Source organism: Globicephala melas, chromosome 10 (assembly GCF_963455315.2).
Source record: "Globicephala melas chromosome 10, mGloMel1.2, whole genome shotgun sequence".
Taxonomy (NCBI): domain Eukaryota; kingdom Metazoa; phylum Chordata; class Mammalia; order Artiodactyla; family Delphinidae; genus Globicephala; species Globicephala melas.
In genome coordinates this window covers 100,496,181-100,519,909 of record NC_083323.1, presented here as the reverse complement: position 1 = coordinate 100,519,909, position 23,729 = coordinate 100,496,181, and the positions used below count along the sequence as shown (strand labels likewise).

Below are 23,729 nucleotides of genomic sequence, written 5' to 3'. Positions count from 1 at the left end.
GGAATAAAACTTGCCTTTTCTATTTAAGGCCATCCCTTTACTGCTAAACAGCTGGTCTGAGAGGAAGGCAGCGGGCAGGGTTAGAAAGAGAGGAAGAAGAGGATGGAGAGTGAGCCACGTGCAAGCGGGGAGGGGACCTGCTCGCCCAGGGCCCGGCCCCCTGCCCACCTGCAGCTGCTGGGAGCTGTCGCTGAGGGTGTCCTCCCTGCGCCGGGCCTCCTCCAGCATCTGCGCGCTTTTCTTCTTCTCCACCTGCTCCTTGTGCTTCAGGTTTGCTACCTTCTTATTCTGGTCTTTCACTTGCCTGTGGATAAGGGGGGGAAAATCAAGCTCTTCATATATACGCACAGGAAAGAATGTTTATTCACTGACCTCCAAAAACACCTGAGAACCAGCAGGAGTTCCTGCTGCAAAACAATCCCCCCAACACTGCAGTGCTCTTCCCATCAATGGCAGCAAACTGTTAACCAGGGTGTTTTGGGAGCATGTATTTAAGCGTGTGCTTTATGGAGGACAACGAAATCACAAAACAAACCAAAAGAAGGCGTGGGATAGTGTGAAATGGCAGAAAAAGGAAATAAAATTCAGAGATTTTTGCTGGAAATATGAAAACAGCCTCTTGACATCAATGCTATGAAACTGCAGAATGGCTATTTAAGAAAGATTTGTAATACAACTCTAATTTTACCGTTATTAAATTTTTGAAACTTTCAAAAAGCTATATATATGTGTATAAAACAGTCACATAAAGATCCAGGGCCCCAGCTTAAGCAACAGATCATCCTATCTACTTCTCCCTATCCAGCTCCACTGCCTCCACGCTAAGATAAGAAAACTAGACCAAGTGCTAGGTCACAGGTAAAGAAGACTCATTTCACCAGACTGGAATCATGATTACCAATCAAAAACTATGTTTAAGGCACTGCCCAGGAGAACATGGGCCCTGGAATGCACGAGGATCTACATTTGTTTATGCTTTGACAGTCTGTGAAGCTCTTTACATGCTCCTTACTCATCAGGTAGACAAGTATTTGGTTAAACGCCTCTCTCATGTACCAGGCATGAGAAATATCAATCCATGAATAAAAACAGTTCCTGCTCTCAAACACCTCCCAGGCATCCAAGCACATACAGGGTATACTAAGTGCTATAAGAAAGTGCCCAGAAAAGGGGTCAGGGGTGGTCGTGATGATCGGGAAAAGCTTCCTGGAAAACGATCTACCTCTGAACTTTCCAAAGGTGACTAGGTGAGAGAACAGCAGGACTAAAGCCCTGATAAAAGGAGAACGTGTCCCGTTGCGAGAAGCCACATTCACTATGACTGCAGCTTAAAGCTGAAGCAGCAGAACAAAGGAAAAGGAAGCCAAAGGTAAACGAAAGCCACATAATTATATCGTGCTGAGCAAGGAAGGTGCAGTTTATCCTAAGTGTGTAAGACTTTATGTAGGGAGATGATATGATCAGATTTCCAAACTTTTGGAAACAAATCGAAGGGAGGATGCAACAGTTAGAATTCATTCAACTCTGCCTTAGAGTTGCATCAATAAACCGAACTAATAATGAGACCATACAAGCCACCATGGTCTATATTTAATTAACATCCTTTAAATCAGGTAATGACAGCCTGTGGTGAGGTCTCCTCTCAACACATTCTATAAAAGTTGCTTTATCTCCAAACTACATCATCATGGTTTGTCAGATAAAATACAGGATATCCAGTCAAATTCATATTTCAGATAAACGACAAATAATGTTTTAGTATAAGTATGTCCCAATATTTATGACATATTAATACAAAAAATATTCAGTGTATATCTGAAATTCAATTTTAACTGAGCATCTCATATTTTTATTTGCTAAATCTGACAACCCTACAGAAACTCAAATCTTGACTAATTGTAACATTAGGCTTTCCTCCCTTCTCTATTGAATTTGCCATCTTTAGCTCATCTACAGAATACCAGGTAGTTATCTACGACTGCTATCTAGAAAAGCAACATTTACCACTTCTCAACGCATAATGGCGTGAAATTCAATACTCTTCAGTGGAAGAGTTAGGTAGATCAGCACAAGTCTGTGTTCACACACTTATTTCTATCAATGAATCATCCAAAACAGTAACACTATTTTATTTTAGGAGAAGTTAGTTAACAGAGGTGTGGCTACACTGTGCTTATGTGGCCTACTACAAAAAACTCCAGGCAATATTATTGCTTGAGAGGAAAATAAATTAGGAAATATACTCTTGAACAACAAAGGTATTTAAGAACGCCAAAAGAATGACAAATGGAAGCAAAAAAATGCAATTAACAACAGATCATTCTCTCAGACGATAAACTCTTGCCCATACGTCGAACTCCTTGTAAATAGATCCCACAGGGTCAGAAATGCTCTTGGCCTATAGAGCCCTGAACACTTTGGCTGAAAAGTAAGAAAATAACTAAGCCCTCACAATTCTACTAGACTTCTTTTTGTGAATGACATCTTATGAGGTTTTAGTGACTAGCATCAGTCAATAATGAAAAAAGTTTTCTAAAATGTGCAGAGAAATGGTTGTATGACCTAGTTTGATTTTAGAAATCAATGTAGAACTCTTTCAACAAACTAGATGAAACAGACTATAACAACAGGAATGTACTTGAGCAAGTCATAAAGTATTTCAATTTTATTACATAACAATACAGGGACTCTGGTCTTAACACGATTAGTAGGAAGCATCCCACAGATTCCAAACATTTGTCATGAAGACAGGTCTGCAAAGGCCACTGCTAAATAAAACATGGGTAATAATAATATTGCGCTTAATCTGTTTACATCTAAGAGTGAAAGAGATGACATTTATAGGCCTAACTTCCTGAATGTCTTGCCTTTAGCCAAAGGTGCTGCTATATAATAAAAAGCAAAGATGAATTATGGACTGAATCATGTCTTTTCATCTAAACATGGAATTCGTTCTTTGTAGTCATTCTCTGGGGCTAATGTCACTGAACAGGAACTAAAGAGATGTGTGTTTAAGGATACAGAGTGAGACTCTTTAGTCATCGTCACTCTAAATAAAATCTCTGCTCTGTACTGAACGGAAAGACGGACAGAGGAGGGCAGGGGAGGAAGAGCAGAAACAAATCCATTCAGAATGGAAAAGCTCAGTGGAGACACGAAAATACAACACTGCAGGTAACTGTCACTATTAACACAAAATAGGCTAAAACAAACACTGAATGAATAAGCACCTTGCCCGAAGTCACACAGTGAAGTAGTCTAAACGTCCAATTCAATCTCAAACAATCAATAAATTATATTCTCTTGATGAGTTATTCAACTGGACTTGGCAAAACTGTAATTAAAATGGTGAAATGCTTCTATATTAAAAAAAAAAAGTACTAAATTCCAATCTGGAATGACAAGAGGGTTTTTTATATATTACAGCCAAAATGATCCTTGCCACTGGAAAAACAAAACTTGTTATATTTTTTATTACTTGAAAAATAAACTTATTTAGAAATAAGTATAGTTTAATGGCATTTACTGTTAACTAAAAAGGAATCAGCTAAGAATATTATAATTAACCTAACTTGTAACTCAGAGAATTATGTCTACACCAATGACTTCCATGGACAAATTCTTCTGGAGCCTTTCATAAGGTTTTGTTTGGAGACATTTAGATCAAAATCTGTCATGCAAAAATCAAAATACAGAACAAAGTGATAAAACTTCCCAGTAAAACTATGAGAGCCCTCGAAGCTTAAGTTAGAGAGGAAAGTCCTCCAAATACAAGGCAAAAGCCTTCATGATATTTTTCTCCTAAAGCTGAATTGTGGTCAGACGTGGAATTACTTAAGTGGTACCCTAACAGTTTTACTACAATGTGGAGAAAATATTTAGAGTAGAAAATTGGAAAATCACTTTTAAAATGCTTGCTTGCTACTTTTATTGCAAATACTGTTAAGATTTCTTCCATAATGAATATGGTCTATTCAAAGTAGAGTGCCATAAAATGTTTAAAAAACAAAACAAAACTGAGTCTTTGGTAGTAACAAGGAGATGAAAAAGGCATTTTTTAAAAGAACGTGAGAAACATCAAGAATTAAGAAACATGTAAAAGAAGAAAAGCAAAACAGGCCGAAAACTGTCAACAAGGTGGTAAGAGAGCTAGCAGAAAACAATGTCACATAAACTATTAAAAAGCAGAGCTCCAAAAAGAAGAGAGAGAGTCAAAATTCTAACACCCCAGAAAGGCCGGTAGGCCCGAGACAGACAAGTCCACTAAACTTGGCAGAGTACCAGTGAAGCAATTTTAGCACAGCACTGAGAGAGGATTCCAAATTATATTGCTTTGGAAAATAAATGGGAAGTGTGAACGTGGAGGCATCAAGCATAAATGATTCTTTCAAAAACTGTGCAAATAAATAGAAAAGAAAAGGTAAAAGTAAGATACTGTAGTGAATTGAAACCAACGAAAAGACACTGGAAGGATTGCTTCCATGTCTTTTTAAGGATGGGGAAAACCAGGATATGTTTTATGTTTGGGAGAGTCAGTGGGAAGAAAGCGAAGAGAAACAGGGAAATAAGGAGAAGGAGGATTCAATTTATGGAACAAGGTTTTGAAAACTAGTCAGAGGGAAGGAATGAACAGGAAGTTTAGCCTTGGAACAGAGCTGGGACATTTGTCCCACTGACAAATGTAAGGTAAGGATGAGCGAAGAGAGACATTCTGATACGTAGAGAGAAGGAAGAGGATGGTTAAGAACCCTTTCATGAATTAGATTCGTATAAGTAATTATGAAACAAAAGTTTATTTTTTTAACATACACCCCAAACAAACTGCTTATTTTTAAAGAGTCAAAGGTAAGAAGACTTTTTCAGAAATTTCGTCAAGCACTGAGAAGAAATATCAGGGAGAGAGATTTGGGAAAGAGAACGTTTTTCCCAAAAAAAGCCTCAACTTCATCTTTCTACCTAGAATAGAAGTTTCAGCACCTGAAAAATAGAGTCTGAAAATGTCATTACAGAAGGGACACGGCTTCTTTTATCATCTTCTACACATAACATACACAGCTTTCCACTTTCTATTAATAGTGGCAGGAGTCAAGAGCACAGTGTAGTGTTTTAAAGACCCTGAAACGTATGGCACCGTACTATGGTATCCTGGACCGAACAGGACTCCATGAAAAAAGCAAAAAGGAGTAATCGTAACAGCTCCATTTACTGACTGCTCACCTAGTGCCAGACGCTGTTCCAAGTGCTATCTGCATTAACTCATTCAAAGTTTACGACAACCCTTCAGATATTAGAGAACTACTCCAATTTTACAGATGGGAAAATGACAGATGAGAAATCTACCTAAGAACACCTGAGTAATCTGGGACTCTGATTCCTAGGCTAGAGGGCATATCATATAAAAAGCCCTGAGGCTGAAACGAGAATATCTGGCTTCAAATCTAAGTACCACCACTAACTAGTTGGTTCTCCCTAGATGTAGAAATCACGTTCCCTAATCTCAGACCCTCAGCAGAATAACAATCTGTCCTGTGTAACCCACATGCTGACAAGTACTTTTATAAACAGTAAACATATATGATGTTGTTATTATTAGAAAATAGCTGGTAGGTAAAACGCATGTGGTATTAACAATACTTTCTGAACCCTATCAGAAATTCTCACACCTTAATTTACATTGCCACGGCTCATATGCAAAATAAATAACATTTAAAATGCATGTTTCTGATTGTTTTCTGCCAGCTTCCGTTACTAATTTACTTACTAATGAAGATAGATGAGTTAGAGTTACTTAATGGACTCTGTACTTGTGTTACTTGCCTAAAAAGTGGAAATTCACGAACCTCTCTACATACTTGCTGGGAAGATCGACTGAAATAAAACCTGTAAAGCTTCTCCCACTGAGCCTCTGACACATGAACAGCAGGACTGGTGGTTGTTTTCGTCACCACCAGTTCTACCATTCAGCAGAGTCACAAAACAAACCCCAAACTGAAAGGGTATGTGTAGGTTTGTGTACGTGAAATAATTCAAAGGTTCTTATAAAAATCCACAGACTGTGGCAATGTTCCCTCCCTCCTTCATGCTGCACTTTGCCTGCAAATGTAACAGCCAGAATGTCTCTGGATGAAAATATAATAAAATTAAGGCAATAATTTTCACCTCCTCATTCCTCTAGTGGCTTCCTTTCATCCTCGTTTCTCTCTCCGTCCAAACCTGGTCAGTCTGATTCTCGCTTTCTGACCACTCTATCTTTTGAAGCACAGAACCATGAATCCACTCTTCCGATAAATCTAAGATTCATGACATTTTCTGCACTCATAACTGAATTTCTAGACATCTCGTTCCTGGGATAAGTTCCATCATTTCAGTTGCTTATAGGAATTCAAGGCAACGTTAGTATACAATGTTCTGTTGCATATCTTTGTTTTAGGACAAGCATACTGACCTTGAGGTGAGACTGAAGGAAACGGCAAATCCAGGAGGAAAGTGTGAAAGAGAAAGTTAGAAACAATTAGTGAGGGCAATATTCAGAAACAATATTATTCACGGACATAGACAAATATAAAGCACAGGATTAGAGAAGGGAAAGGAGTCACACGGATTCTGCACTGGCAACAAAAATTAGTAATTTCAGATTTTCAACAAGTGTATTTTCATATTAGATTACACCACTGTACCTTAATGTAAGTTTCTAAAGGAACAAATTTTGTCTAAAATTTACCATTTCCTAGGGCAGGAAAAAAAGTAGTTTCTTAAACACAAAGGAAAAGAAAAGAAGGCTAGCTGCTCCCCTTCTCGTTTAAGTAGCTAACTGTGATCCTACAGCGTCAGTCAGCTTAGTTCTACACACACCTATCTTAGAACTGACAACTCCTTTACCCACCCCAGTCCATTTCTTAGACCCAAGTTATCCAGGAGCAAAAGCAGAAAAACACTGACAGCTTCAATTATTCTGTAGAATACAGAACTCTGATGCATTTGGAAAATTTTGAAATAATTTTCTCAAATGTGAAAATAATGTTTTCCTAATTACAGCCATTATTTCTCATTCCAAATCTATCAAATCCACCCCCAGTGGTGCAATCTAAAAGCAATAATGAAGAATATACGGCTCCATAAACCTCACTTCATGTCCAATACTGCTCAGCAGAAAGAGGTGCAAAGTAGCCATGCTTCGTATTCCTACCGTGGCACGAAGCCCCCTGAGGTTCATTACTGCTTTTCATAACAAGCAGTTTTCCCTTTTTAAAAATTAATCAGTTTCATTGAAAGTAGTGTCGATATTATATCCTCCAAATACTTAAGACTTCTAAGAGCCAGCGCCATCCAGCTTACCTTCAGGATCTAAATGTTACTTTAAGAATCTAAAACAAGAAGGTTATTTCTTGAATGCAAGCACCATTTCAACTTGCACTTTAATGTTTTCTAATATTTCAGTACCAAAATAAGAGTTTTTTAAAACTCATTTTCAGAATAATGAAAGGCAAGGATAACAAGATTTATGATCGCCATTATATAAGATAAATAGATGAAAAACAGAGAAACAAATGACAGACAAAACTCCTCACAACCACACAGCGAATACACGGTGGATCCGTGAGAAGAATGCAGGTCTGCTGACACACCTCCTGGGCATACTTTATATGTCCTATGATGCTTACAGATTCCTGAAGGGATCTACAAAAATCCATGGGTCTTTGGCATTTGGAAAACAGTGCAGAACGCAGACAATGTTCAAAGTCAAAGAGAGGCCAACTTTTTACCTAAATGACTATTCACAATGCTCTTTTTTATTTTTGTTGGTTATGACACATTACGTTAGAATAATTTTAGATCAACAATGACACTCACTGAAATCTCATATAGATGCAAAGCTTTATATGAGACACGAGAAAATCCCTGAAAAAAGAAAAATGAAGCTTATTCCTGTCAAGAGTGAGCAACCTTAAGGATCTTTTTAACTAATTTACAGTTCAGGAGTCTTATTTCACTTTGGCATCAAACTTTAGCTCTTGGGAAATAAATTTAGGAGAAAAAAAAATCTGCATATAGAATAACTATATATAATTCTAATGTTTCCAGTGTAAAGTAAAAACTTGAGGTAACCATCAAAATTTCTATCAAGACTGTAATAAATTATAAGGTGCTGTGCCCACAAGAAACTTTAGGAAGATGGCCTAATAGAATTGACTATGTAAAGCTGTGTGATTTATTCTACTTTTAAATGAAATCAGTGAAATTCATCTAGGAGGAAGAAGAAAGAAACAAGCGGCCCCCCCAGGAAAGCAAGCTGAAGCCAGCAGGATCAGATAAAGAACCATTCACCTTCCATTATAACACTCGCAGCATCTCGTTTTCCCTTTTTCTTTTCATTTTTTTAAACACAACCCATTCTCCCTCAAGAAAGCACACACGATCACCACACTCATTTCTCCTCTGTTCCAACTACGTCAAGACCACATTCACCGACACTGTCCTTCGTGGATCAAAGATATATGACTATAAATTTAAAAGTAAGGAAATGGGGCTTCCCTGGTGGCGCAGCGGTTGAGAGTCCGCCTGCCGATGCAGGGGACACGGGTTCGTGCCCCGGTCCGGGAAGATCCCACATGCCGTGGAGCGGCTGGGCCCGTGAGCCATGGCCGCTGAGCCTGCCCGTCCGGAGCCTATGCTCCGCAACGGGAGAGGCCACAATGGTGAGAGGCCCACGTACCGCAAAAATAAAAAAAATAATAAATAAAAGTAAGGAAATGCTTTAAGGAACCATTTTCCTCATGAATTGTATACTAGTTTACACCAAATCTATATACAGCTTAATATTAGTTTCCCTATGGGAGATTTCTGAAGACATTAAGCTGAATGATCAATTCAGGATTTCTTTACAGAAAAAATATTTACAAATATGAAGATTAAATATGTAGGTTTATATTCTCAGGTTATACTGTGCCATAGATGCCTGAATATACTGTGATATCAACATAAAATCACAAACATAAAACCCTCTTTCCCAATGAAAATGTCAAAAAAAATTTTAGGTCAACCTAAGCAAATAAACTTTCAGGATGCAGTTAAAACAGTCAAATATCTAATTATAATAGTAAACATATTCATCTGGTTACACACATTTTAAATGGAATACATGAGAAGATAACGTTAATTTGGAAATACTTCCTTCCACCCCCAGTCACTGAAATAATTTTATTCACTCTCTTTGCGCACATCTTCAATATCAATTCACCAAAGGAAGAAGATGCGCCATTACTTTATATGTTACTAAGAAATAAAAAAATATATACCAATTAAATCACGCCATTGTTTATTCACGTATCCCAGTTTCAGTGATGTTAAAATGTAAAAATACAAGTTAGAATTGGTATTTCACTGTGACAGAAGAGGACAGAGGTTATCTATACTTTTGTTTAACCTGCAGATAGAAAAGTAATCCTATTGAATTATATTAAATAAGAATACTTAATGCATATGCATTTACTTATATTTTTACTGAAAGAAAAGCATATGTGCAATGGTAAACATATTACAAACATATAGAAGAAACAAATATAAAAATATATTCAATATCACAAACAAGGGTATAAGGGACTATTAAATCTCCATCTGTTTGATGAAAGGTCTGAATGTGCAGGGGATGGGAAGATAAAAAGGGAAGAAATGTGGGATGATTAGACAGTAAAATGAGAAACGAGCTGTGTCCCTATGTTTTAACGTATGTATTTATTGGGCCCACAACAATGTACAGTCTTAGGACAGAATGTGATAGATACTATAACAAAAGCACAAAAAAAAAAATAAAAAGGACAGAGAAATTACTACCTAAGAGAGGTCAGTAAAGTTTTTTTTCCCCCCAAAAAAGATAACAATTAAAAGGGGTCAAATTCCCCCAAATGAATAAGGGGAAAGAAAATTTTGGTCAAAGAGAAAATACTCAGAAAAAGCAGATAACAAAAAAGCATTCATCTCCTAATTCTAAAGCCCAGTTTTAAAGAAAACAAAGAGTTAAATCTACTAATATCAGACCAAAAGTTGGAAATATCCTGTAAACTCTAAGCTTGCCAACACATTTTGAAAGATTTATAAAAAATAAAAATAACTCCATTTTCATTACATAAAATTTCAGATAGTAGTAAGCTTTAAAAGCAAATAAAAAAACTTAAAAGGTCATATCCTTGAGCCATGAAGATTTAAGCCTAGCAACTATCTTCCCTAAATTCTCCAAATACCACCAGAGAAGTACTTTCTCTTACACATGCACACGTGCAAATAACACCACAGACTAAATCTCACTCCTGGCATAATGGGAAAACGACCCCATTCTTTGTGTTCAAGCTCAGTTCATTATTTTGATCTTGAACTACAGAAGTATAGATTCCTCTCACTTACCAAAATGAGGTTAACAGTTACTGCTTTAGCAACTTAGACAGTTAATTCAGGGGCTAACTACCTTGATCCTGAATTCTGAGCAAACTGGGGACACCCTTACTTTAAAAAAAACAAATCAAGCAGCTCCAAATCTTAGAATAGATCATATGCCAGTTTTTTAACAGAGCCAGTTGTTTACAAATCAGAATGTAGTTCCCTGGGAAGCATTGTAAACACAGGTTACGTTTTCTTGCTAGCCCACAAAATTTAAGTTTACTCATGATGTAAAAGCCTAGAACTAATAGTTCTAGATGAGGTCTGGAAAAGACAGCAAAGAAAATGAAAGCGACCATCACAAGGCAGAAAAACTAAGTTTCCTCCTAATATTATAACTACTTACAAGACTGGCCCCCAAATGTGTTTATGTACCTATACATGGGTGTGTGTGTGTGTGTGTGTGTGTGTGTGTGTGTGTGTGTGTGTGTGTGTGTGTGTGTGTGTGTGTGTGTGTAAATAACAACACTGTTCCTCGTTCTCTTGCCTTTGTCAGAATAGTACCAATAGCAGCACACTATGCTGGCCTTCCCTCTCCATTTCACATCTCCATCTACGCTACAGTTCTAGGACCTAAAATTAGGAGCCTAGGATCCAAAACAACCTGCTAGCCTTCTATCCAAACAGCCTCTCAAGCCATCATCATTAATACTCGTCACAAAAATTAGAAGACCAGACCTAAGAGTCTGAAGTTCAACAAGAAGCCCCTCTTCTATAATAATTCTGTATCCTGGGGCACACATTAATTGAGTATGTTAAGTATTACTTCCCAGGAGAGCTCAACCAGACCGCAAATGGAAACGTCCTCACTGAAGTTTCTAGGTACCGGCAAGCTGTGGAAGAACGCCTCTGCCAGCCTGCAGAGGTAAAGTCCGCTCCTTGCTGGAGCTCTGGTCTTCTGAGGTTAGATGATAAACTCCCTTGAAGGCAGAGATTTTGTTTGTTTTGCTCCCTGTTGTGTCCCCAGAGCCCAGAACAGTGACCAGCAAATAAGAGCCTTCATAAGTAGAAAAATTAATTCATTAATTAATGAAGAAGGAAAGGGTATATTTTGTGGCAAAGAGAAGAGTGAGTTATGGAGAGAAAAACTAAACTCACAGATTGGCTACTATTCTCAAGGTCTTGATAACTACAAATCTTACTAACAGTAGTGTTTTTAGAGATGCATATTTAAAGGGAGAGTAACCAGGTAAAAGGAGTAAGGAATAAAAAGAACTTTAGGACTTTCAAAGATTAAACATGTCTAAGAAAACATGTCCTTTCTTCTCATCTTTTAATCCCTCTTATAAATTTCAAAACACAACCCCAAATGAAATCTATATCCATTAAAATTCCAGTTTTTATATTCCCACAAATCAGGAAATATAGTAAACCCAAATTTCTTATAAATTATTTAGGTTATACAATATTATTCTTTACATCACTGCAAATTCCTAACTTTCATAAACCAAAGGCAATCCTTGATACCTAAATTATGTGAAAAATCAGAAGATGGGTGTCATTCTCCAAACATAAAAGTTTCTAAGTGGGATGCTGAATCTAATTTAAATAAACCTCACATTAGAGTAAATTGAGGATTTCTAACGCAAACACCAAACTCTGCAGATTTATTAGTGCTTCTGTATCAGAAAAAAAAATGTAATAAAGCAAATACAGAAGCAAAATTATGCACGGGGGATAATGCTCCCAGTATACTGCCATGGCATGGGTATTTAGCTAAGGGGACACGAGTGAAAGAGCAGACAACAAGCAATTCTTTCAGGAGTCTGAAAAGATACTACTATCAGAATTTCATCAGCCTACATTACTAAACATTTTAAACATTATGCCAAAGAAAAGGCTATTCATCATGCATCTAAATAGAAACTATAATATGCTCACTTTAGAAGAGAAATATTCAATTTACATTTTGGGTTCCTCATGCTAATCTAAATCAATCTACTTATATAGCATGTCAATCTTTAGGTTTGTTTTTACTATTATTTTCTCCCTTTAAATCATCTGTGGAGACTATCCAGAACCACCAGGTGATGACTTTCTGGAAGTGTCAACCTGGGTAGGCTACAGCACCCAGTTGACTTAATCCAACACTAATCTAGATGTTGCTATGAAGGTATTTTGCAGACATTAAGTAACGCCTATAATCCATTTAAGTAAAGGCGATTACTATCCCAGATGATCGAAGTGGGCATACCTCAATTCTTTGGAAGGCCCTAAAAGCAGGCTTCCCAAGGAAAGAAAAGAAATGCTGCCTGTGGACCACAGTTCTGGCCCACGCTCACGGGAGTTCTATCCTGCAGGTGATCTCCTCCTGACAGCTTTCCCATACACATTTCAGACTTGCTTAGCCAGCTGCTGACAATCACGAAGACAATTCCTCGTAATAAATCTGATATATATATATCACATATATATAAATATATGTATGGTATCTCTCCTACCGGTTCTGCCTCTCTGGTTGAACTCCAACTGATACACACCATAGTATGGAATATAAATTTAGAAATAGTACTTCTTAGATTTAATTGGGAAAAACATTTTGTATTTTCAGATGTATGGGTAGGCCTACATAATCCTCGTTTTAAAATTGCAGTAGCTCAAGACACTGGTACAACACTAAATCATCTGACAGGAACTACTATTGTTCTGTAAGAGCAGTGTAAGGGACTATTTGTTTTTCTCAAGACCACAAAGAATAAGTCTGGGAATTCTTCATGATTTAATCTAAACCTATTAATATTGGAGAATCTTACATAAGTACTAGGAAATTTTAAAAGAATAATAGAATTTTCTTTAGCCCAATGATAACATTCTGCTGTCATTTTTGCACTTAGAAGGTTGCTGAACACGCGGTAAAAATGCATGCTACTTCCTGAATTAGGGTGTGGCACCGCAGCTGCATCGCCCGAGAGGCTACTGCTTAAAGGGCACCCCAGCAAAAGAACCACCACACAAGAGATGGGCTAGACATCAAGAATAAGACAATTATATCCAACAATATCAGAATCTTACCAGAGAGAACACATACTTTACCCACAAGCAATGGACCTAAGAGGTACTGTTCAACTGGATATATAACCGGCTGGTCTTTAATTCTGATCAAGCAAAACCCCCAGCAAGCCCCAGCAGCAGCAGGAGTGGCAGCAGCAACTCCTCTAGTACAGAACTGTAGCCTTACTTAACACTCACTTTCCCAGGAAGTCCCAAACAAATCCCCCTGACAGTTCAGGGACAGAAACGTGGCGTGGAAGGTACAAAGTGCGGGAGGCTGGCTTTCTGAGGAACAGCATGGCCAAGAGGGATATGAACACAGACAGACACAGAGACCAAAACCCCAATGGAATAGGACCAGGATAAGACAAGCCAAAAGAAAGGTGAAGAAACTCAGATGATAAATGACAGGGAGACAGACACCCACACACAGGAAACAGTGGAATAGCAACATAAGAAGCAAATGGTTAGTAAGAAACACAGCAGCCACACATACGCAGCTCAGTACTAAAAATCTGGGAAGAAAAGGCATAAAATAATTCCAATCATCTTTTATTCCCATCTTAAACTATGCTGCTCAATAACAAATTACAAAGCCAGTAGCAATTGAGTTTTTAAAACTGTTTCTTTTCTTGGTAGCCAAGAAATTGTGTCGAATCTTAAAATAAGATTACAATGTTACATGACCAGAGGACAAAATTCTATAGTACTTTTTCAAATTTATAAGTAATATTCTGTGGAAAGAACAGATCATTTACAACTCTTTCCCAAAATGTGAGAAATATAATGGCTAATAAAAGCTATCTGGTGTGCTTTGGATACAAATACAGATTTAATTCTATTTCTTACTCTCGTTCAAATCACGTCCATCTCCCCAAATCAGTATTGGGTCCAAAAATGAATTGAAACATTTTTCAAGCAAGGTATCTGTAATAGCAAGCAATAATTTCAATGCAGAGCTCTAATAAAAAAAATCAAACTGAAAAATAAAACTTTATCAAGAAATTTCTTTTCTGAAATACTGAAATACATTTAGTGGGAAGTCACTAATCCATCAGAAGTATCGTATTTTAAAATCTATGGAATTAAGATTTGAATAAAAGTCTGATTTCAAAAAACATTAAAAATATAAAAATAAATAAAATCTATGAAATACTGCTGTTGATTTCAGGGTGACACAAAAGCAAAGAAAGGCATGTACTCATGTAAGTATGTAAGGAGAGAGAGAGTGTGTGTGTGTGTGTGTGTGTGTGTGTGCATACACACGTGTGCGGGGGTTAAAGATGCAGTGCAAACAGGGAAGACGTACAAAAACCATACATAATCTAATCTTGAGACTCTGATAACTTGTTAATTCTGATTTAAAGAACTTTATCCACCCATCTTATCCAGAACCAGACCAGAAAACATGAATAGAGTTAATACCAAAATAAGAGGAAACAAATGAGTAGGTGATCAGCTCATTTATTCATACTTTCAACTTAGTGAAGAAGAATTGTGAGCGTTGGACTTTATCCTTTTCGTTTTTTGAAAATCAAAATTCTATGGTTACAGAACAAGAGGAAAAAATTACTTCTAGGGGAAAATATCAAGTCTACCAATATCCTAAAAATTTAAAACTTAGTAAACAACTTATGAAAGTATTCTACTACCTCCCAACATTCAAGAGTATGAAAATAAAATACTTCTATGAATCAGGCTCAAAGGAGTCACACGGATTAATGACTTCGTTCTGTCACTGCCAGTCTCTCTGACTGTTCAGAATACAGTGATTAATGCAGTTCTACTTGAAGAACTATTTCTATGCACTTGTGAATTTATGTTAAATACATGGTGTAAAGAAAGAGGCCAAGAGGCATACGCTTTATCTTTAGTACAAAATACCCTAACAAGAAAAAAAGGCAAAGAAAATTCCAAGAGAGCTATCTGGCTGGTTCTGTTTAAACAAAGCTCATTTTGAAGAAGTCAAAGTCAGAGATCAAAAAAAAAATCACATCCAAGTCTCCTAAATTGTCCTCAAAATGTCCCTCCTTCTAAATTTGACCTATGTACCAATGTAATAGCTTGCTTCTCCACAATACAGAGTCTAAAAATTCACAGCCCAAAAGAGCAACAGCTCAACATAAAAGGTCTAAACCAATTAAAAATGTTAACTCCTTGAACTTGAGGTTCATTTGTTCCTTAAACAGATAAATAAATAATTAGAGAGCAAGTGGCTATCTGCACTCTCTTGATTAACCAGTAGAAAACTTTAATTTCTTAATCAATGAATACTTTCTCTTTCCAATCAATGATGCTGAAGTCCATAGCTTTCCCAGTCTATTCCCACTCTGTGTTGCCGTTCAGAGACTGCAACAATGAAGTTACACTGACTTAGAATAAAAGGTAGGTAATAAAGTCAATTCAGAGAGGCAGATATATTGGAAAAATATGTCCTGAAAAGTACATAGTTTTAAAACCATCCTTCAACCTTTCTAACATAGAGAGTGCCTCTTCAGCTTCCCTTTCCTTACCTTTCCAACTCAGCAATCTTCTTATCTTTGTCATTCTTCTCATTTTCCACCTCCTTCAAGATTTCCAAGAGGCGGTCAACTTCTGCCTGGGCCTTGCTAGAGTCATCTTTGTACCTGGCAATCTCTCTCTCTAATTGCTGTATTCGATCACTCATCTCTGGACTGGCTCTGGCTTCCAGTGCTGCCTCGTGTGCCTACAAAGAAAATGTCCACATTCTATCAGATATACGTACAGTGGCAGTGGGCAAACCATGTCCCCAAAAGCCACCTATACTCCAATTTCAACAGGGTATTATCAAACATCTAATAGCTAGTCTTCAATTTATAAGGTTCTTCTCTGCTTAAATATTACATAGACAAAATATCACTACACAGTTACTTTTTTTTTTAATAACTGGAAGTTTGTACCTTTTGACCACCTCCACCCATCATACGAACACACACACACACACACACACACACACACACACACAGCCCTCCATTTCTGACAACTACCAATCTGGTCTCTATCTATGAGTTCAGTGTTTGGTTGGTTTTTGGTTTTTACATTCCACATATAAGTGAGATCATACAGTATCTGTCTTTCTCTGTCTGACTTATTTCACTGCCCTGCTTTAGAGACAGACATGATAAAATAGTCAAATTCATTCAACATCTAGCAGAACTAAAAAAGCTGTATAAGACAGGTATATTGTTAATTAAGATCTCTGTGATCTACTTTCAAATTCCTGGGCATAGGTAACTTATTGATTCCATAAACAGTTACGTGTTAATGAATAAAACTAAAGCTGATTCCCAAATATAATTAATACATTGTTTTTATTCTATTATTATTTTAGATTTTATTCTAAACAGCAAAATTCATACAAATACCTTCATAAAACAAGAATGAGTAGGCCTGTTCCATACGGGAAACTACTGTAACTTCAGTTCCAACACGTAAAAAACTCAGAAGTCATCACTACCATTCTTACAAGAAAAAGTTGAAAAACAGAAAATCAATGACTTTTCTAGGACCTATCAGAGAACTGAGGTCACAGGAAAAATTACCCCTCCAACATCAAGAGACACTGGCAAACCCACAGAGCTGAAGCTGAGATCTGCTCACCTGGAGCAGAAGCTGTGAGCAGAAACACTTAAGTGGTAATTTTAAGGAACTGCTGGGGGCTGAGTGTGGACGTACAAGCAAACGAGTGAGAAAAGTCCCAGGGCCGGCGGTTTTAGGGGGGCCCATACTTTCATGCGCTTTAATCCAGGAACCACACCAGGGTCTCACAGTGAAGAGCCAACAAAAATCCCCTTGTGGTTCTGGCTGCAGGAGGGGAAGAGTAACAACTGTGAAATATGCCCAAAGCATACTGTATCCAAAGACAGACCCTCAGGAGTAAAAATTTTAACAGAGCTTTATCCCACCTAGGGAAAGGGCATTTCTCCCACTCTAGCCCCTGCTAGTAAAAAATAAGACTCATATATTTGACACAGATGTTGGAATTATCAGACAGGGAATTTAAAGTAACTACGATAAATAGCTAAAGGCACAGGACTTCCCTGATGGTCCAGTGGTTAAGAATCCGCCTTCCAGTGCAGGGGACACGGGTTTGATCCCTGGTCAGGGAACTAAGATCCCACATGCCACAGGGCAACTAAGCCCGTGCACCGCAACTACTGAGCCTCCGCGCCTCAGCTAGAGAGCCTGCATACCACAAACAACAGAGCCCATGTGCTCTGGAGCCCATGCGCCACAACTAGAGAGCCCACGCAACACAATGAAGATCCCGCGCGCCACAAGTAAGACCCAACTCAGCCAAATAAATAAATAAATAAAATATTTTAAAAAAATAGTTAAAGGCACTAAGGGGAAAAGGAGACAACACCCAAGAATAGAGACGCAATGTAAGCAGAGAAATGGACACTCCAAGGAGGAATGAGAAGGAAATGCCACATATTAAAAACCTGTAAGATCTTGCTTATAATGTAGAATCTAAAAACGGTGAACTCATAAAAGCAGAGCATAGAAGGGTGGTTGCCAGGGGCTGGGGGTGGGGGAAATGGGAAGATGTTGGTCAAAGTGCACAAACTTTCAGTTATAAGATGAATAAGTCCTGGGGATCTAACATATAGGATATTGACTCTAGTTAACAATGCTGTGTTGCATACTTGAAATTTGCTAATACAACTTAAGAAGTGTTGTCAACAACCTAAGTGTCCATCAGTGGATGAATGGATACGAAAATGTGGTATGTACATATGTATGTATGTATACACACACAGGAATATTACTCAGCCATAAAAAGGGGGAAAGTCTTTTCATTTGCCGCAATATGGATGAACCTGAGAACATGCTAAGTGAGAGAAGTCAGACAGAGTAGATAAATATCATTATGATTGCACTTATATATGGAATCTAAAACAAAAACAAAAAGACCAAGCTCAGAGATACGGAGAAAAGACCAGTAGCCTGCCAGAAGTGGGGAGTCAGAGGTGGACGACATGGGTGAAGGTGACCAGAAGGTACACATTTCCAGTTACAAAACAGTAAGTCCTGGGGATGTGATGTACAGCATGGTGACTATAAATACGTGCTGCACATGTGAAAGTTGCTAAGAGAATAAATCTTAAAAGTTCTCACGGGCTTCCCTGTGGCGCAGTGGTTGAGAGTCCGCCTGCCGATGCAGGGGACACGGGTTCCTGCCCCGGTCCGGGAGGATCCCACACACCGCGGAGCGGCTGGGCCCGTGAGCCATGGCCGCTGAGCCTGTGAGTCTGGAGCCTGTGCTCCGCAACGGGAGAGGCCACAGCAGTGAGAGGCCCGCATACCACAAAAAAAAAAAAAAAAAGTTCTCATCACAAGAAAAAAAATTATAACTATGTATATTGATGGATGTTCAATAGATTTACTGTGGTGATGATTTTGCAATATATACAAATATTGAGTTGTTACGTTGTACACCAGAAACTAATAAAATGTTATATGTCAATTATACTACAATTTTTAAAAAGTGTTCTCACCACACACAGGAAAGAAGGTAACTATTTAAGGTTGATGAATGTGTTAATTAGCTTGATTGTGGTAACCATTTCACAATGCATACACAGATTAAAGCATCATGTTGCACACCTTAAATATATACAATTTCTGGCATTGAAAAAGCTGAGGAAAAAGAAAAGAGTGAAAATGTATATTGCAAACTCTAGAGCAACGTATATTTAGGTTGGAGGAGGGCATTGTGGGAGCAGTATAATAGGAAAACATCACTAATTAATTAAAATGAAAAGTTACAGTCTTCCAGAATGAAAGAAGGGAAAATACGAAAAGTAAAATGGCAATTAGTAGAAAAACAAGTAATAAATCAGAGTAGGGGGAAGCCACCAAGTCCTCTACCCAAAGGTAACTTGATTTTTTCTCATGAACCTAAACATAAAGTTTAAGAGATCATAAAAATGACCAGCTATAGAAGTATCATGATAACAAGGAGATTAAAAATAAACAAAGAGGGGCTTCCCTGGTGGCGCAGTGGTTGAGAGTCTGCCTGCCTATGCAGGGGACACGGGTTCGTGCCCTGGTCCGGGAAGATTCCACATGCCGCAGAGCGTCTGGGCCCGTGAGCCGTGGCCGCTGGGCCTGCGCGTCCAAAGCCTGTGCTCCACCACGGGAGAGGCCACAACAGTGAGAGGCCCGCGTACCACAAAAAAAAATTTAAAAATAAAATAAACAGAGAAAATGTGGGATTGTCATAAATAGGTGAGTTTGGAATATTAGTGAATAACATTTATTACTCTTGACAGTTACTGCTCAGTTTCATAATCCTAAATACATCTAACGTCTTATCTTCAATATTCCAGTATTAAATAGAAAATTACTTCCACTTATTTAGTGCGGGGGAAAAAAGTCAATTACCAAATCTGAATTAGTTAATCTCAAAAAAAGTATTTTCCTACTTATTCAAAAGTAACTTTAAGCTACTGGATTTTCTTCCTTTCCTTAGCTTAAGAATACGACTTCATTTCTGGCATACCCTAAATAATGATTCATCACGAGGTGTTCATGCTGAACACACCCAATGTATGGAAAAAGAACAGCACCAAGTCTCAAGACTAGGCTGGGCCCCCTTTTCATCAGTAACCACATGAACTGGACCCAGTTAATCAGAGTTGGTAACTCAGAGATAATAAGCATGAAAGTGCTTTGAAAACTACCAACTGCCATGTAAAGATTAGAGAGGAATAAATCAATGAAGTGGATAGTAAACACCTGCACCAAATTCTAATCTTCACTGGTATGGTGACTATCACTGTTAAATTAGCTCTTTCCAGGAAGCCTAATGCTAGTAGAAGAAAAATATCAGATAACTGAGATTTTTACATTGTTGTCTTACATTTCATCTATAAAGGAGTTGCATATTTTAATCTTACTCTGAATTGCCAATTTTCTAAGAGTTCGGGGACTCTCAGGAGTAGAGTAAAATCGGACAAGAACGCCAAGAGAATTAATCAAGGGATAAATGGTATTTTGAATTTTAGGAGATTATTACTCCACTGGTAAGTTATTCCATATGGACACTATAGAGTTTTCTACTATGCTGTTATTTAAAGCAAAGAAGGAACAGTAATCAAGACAGTATGGTACTGGCACAAAAACAGAAATACAGATCAATGGAAAAGGATAAAAAGCCCAGAGATAAACCCACGCACATATGGTCACCTTATTCTTGACAAAGGAGGCAAGAATACAGTGGAGAAAACACAGCCTCTTCGATAAGTGGTGCTGGGAAAACTGGACAGGTACATGTAAAAGAATGAAATCAGAACACTCCTTAACACCATATACAAAAATAAACTCAAAATGGGTTAAAGACCTAAATGTAAGGCCAGAAACGATCAAACTCTTAGAGGAAAACATAGGCAGAACACTCTATGACATAAATCACAGCAAGATCCTTTTTGACCCACCTGCTAGAGAAATGGAAATAAAAACAAAAATAAACAAATGGGACCTAGAAACTTAGAAGCTTTTGCACAGCAAGGGAAACCATAAAAAAGACGAAAAGACAACCCTCAGAATGGGAGAAAATATTTGCAAATGAAGCAACTGACAAAGGATTAATCTCCAAAATATACAAGCAGCTCATGCAGCTCAATATCAAAAAAAACAAACAACCCAACCCAAAAATGGGCAGAAGACCTAAACAGACATTTCTCCAAAGAAGACATACAGATGGTCAACAAACACATGAAAGGATGCTCAACACCACTAATCATTCGAGAAATGCAAATCCAAACTACGATGAGGTGTCACGTCACACCGGTCAGAAGGGCCATCATCAAAAACTCTACAAACAATAAATGCTGCAGAGGGTGTGGAGAAAAGGGAACCCTCTTGCACTGCTGGTGGCAATGGGAACTGGTACAGCCACTATGGAGAACAGTATGGAGGTTCTTTAAAAAACTACAAATAGAACTACCATATGACCCAGCCATCCCACTACTGGGCATATACCCTGAGAAAACCATAATTCAGAAAAGAGTCATGTACCACAATGTTCACTGCAGCACTATTTACAATAGCCAGGACATGGAAGCAACCTAAGTGTCCATCGACAGATGAATGGATGAAGAAGATGTGGCTCATATATACAGTGGAATATTACTCAGCCATAAAAAGAAATGAAATTGAGTTATTTGTAGTGAGGTGGATGGACCTAGAGTCTGTCATACAGAGTGAAGTAAGTCAGAAAGAGAAAAACAAATACCGTATGCTAACACATATATATGGAATCTAAAAAAAAAAACAAAAAAAAGGTTATGAAGAACCTAGGGGCAAGACAGGAATAAAGACGCAGATGTAGAGAATGGGCTTGAGGACACGGGGGGTGGGGAAGGGTAAGCTGGGACAAAGTGAGAGAGTGGCATGGACATATACACACTACCAAATGTAAAATAGATAGCTAGTGGGAAGCAGCGGCACAGCACAGGGAGATCAGCTCGGTTTTTTGTGACCCCCTAGAGGGGTGGGATAGGGAGGGTGGGAGGAAGATGCAAGAGGGAGGGGATATGGGGATATATGTATATGTATAGCTGATTCACTTTGTTTTAAAGCAGAAACTTTAAATAAATAAATAAAGCAAAGCAAGAAATTGGAAAAGTTTTCTTTAACCTTTTTCAACTGCGAGTCCATCTTCAGACACTCTTCCTTCTTCTGCTCCAAAGCAATTTCTAGTGTCTTAAGCCGTGAGTCCTTTTTCAGTCCTGCGGAAGCCAGGGAAGAAGCATGCTCTTTCAGATCCAAGAGTGAAGCCTGAAAGAAGCAACATACATCTAGAATAAATACTATTTATTAACGAAATGGAGATTTAAATTCTTAAATTTATTTTCCTGGTGGTTTGTAGTTTCTTTCCATTAGCATATACTGACATATTTCCATTTCAAGAACATGAAATACAGAACAAAAACATTAGCTCTGGCTTTCAAGTCCTAACTAAAACAAAATGAACTCCCAAGAAATACTCACTGAATAGTGATTTAAAGAGCTCTACCAGTACATATCCATTCCCACAAAATAAATGGAAGTAGGTCAAGCTTTGTGAATGTAGGCAGTCAACCTTAGTAGCTACACTGACTTTTTTCTTCTCTTCTAATTTTGGAAGAAACATTCTATTAGAAACTTAAATTCCCATAAATTTTCCTAAAGATATTAGAAAGAAAACCCTGAGAATGCCCCTAAAGCTCATGATTATCTGATCACAAGGCATTAGGCATTTTTGCTATTTAGGTGACATCAACAAGGTTCTTCAAAAGCAAAATCAAAGTATATTAAGTCACCTAATTGGTCAACAATCATTTAAGATTTCTCTGCCAATGTTGAGGTGATCGTTAAGAGCTGATGTAAATAGACTGTCCTCCTTGTTCATATTCCGTTCGTCTATCAGCTTCCTCACCATGAGCACAATATTTCTCCAAATGTAACTGGAGAAATACTGTTATTTTAGGATCTGTAAAATGTCATTAACAAGTAAGAAGCCAACTCATAACAGGTGGAAGAGGTAAGAGGTAAGACTTAGGAAATAAATGATTCAATCTACTATATCTCTGCAAAGCTTCCTGAAATAATCCCTGCTACAAGAAGATTCTTTAAATTTTCCAACAGATCGTTTTTTTATATGCATTCTGTAAACACCAACAACATATACACATAATGCACTGGCTAAGCAAACCAAATAATTCCATTTTGGTGATCTTGACCTCTTTCTCTGAGAGGTCGCCTTGCAGTAGGCTGACTTTTTCTTTCAGGTCTTTAAGATCTTTTTTGTAGTTATCAATTTCCTCCTGCTTTTCTCGCTCATCTCGGTCCCGCTGGTCCTTTAAGCGTTCGATTGTCCGCTCCTGATAAGAGAGCACATCAATACATGAGAAAATTCCTTTCATACTTCTATCATATGACTGCAATTCAGCTTCTAGCTGATAAAATTTCACACTTCCATCCTCCATTCAAAAGACAGTGAAAGGTTGTTAATAATTTACCTTTTAAAGAATTCAACCTTCCAACCTATCTTGCCCTAACATACATCTGGTTTTGTTCTTTTGATTCCCCTAGGTTTCTTTTCCTATAACCTTAATTAGTATTAGATGTCCCTAGAGTATTCTTTTGGAATAATCTCATTTATTCAAATCCCAAGCAACAAAAAACTTATACATATACCCTAAGGACAATAAGTAGCAAATATTTCTTTTCTATATATAATTCACATGTTGCCTACAAAGCAATGGAAACAACTCACAACTCACACAGCAAAAAGG

General features: G+C 37.8%; 1 protein-coding gene across 28 annotated transcripts in view; it reads right to left on the bottom strand.

Annotated features, from left to right (window-relative positions):
- Positions 1-23,729, bottom strand: part of ERC1 (ELKS/RAB6-interacting/CAST family member 1) — a 394,021-nt gene that overhangs the window by 221,401 nt on the left and 148,891 nt on the right. For 22 of the 28 annotated variants that reach the window (XR_009565564.1, XM_030834798.2, XM_030834806.2 and 19 more), the window contains 5 exons: positions 23,175-23,315; positions 22,090-22,230; positions 15,936-16,129; positions 6,446-6,457; positions 169-304 (listed from right to left, as the gene is read on the bottom strand). Coding sequence is in view for 27 of the 28 variants with exons in the window: in XM_030834798.2 (XP_030690658.1) it covers positions 169-304; positions 6,446-6,457; positions 15,936-16,129; positions 22,090-22,230; positions 23,175-23,315 (624 nt within the window). In the remaining variant the exon portion in view is untranslated. The remainder of the gene's footprint in view (positions 1-168; positions 305-6,445; positions 6,458-15,935; positions 16,130-22,089; positions 22,231-23,174; positions 23,316-23,729) is intronic. The other 6 variants (XM_030834800.2, XM_060306582.1, XM_030834804.2 and 3 more) reach the window with 1 other exon arrangement.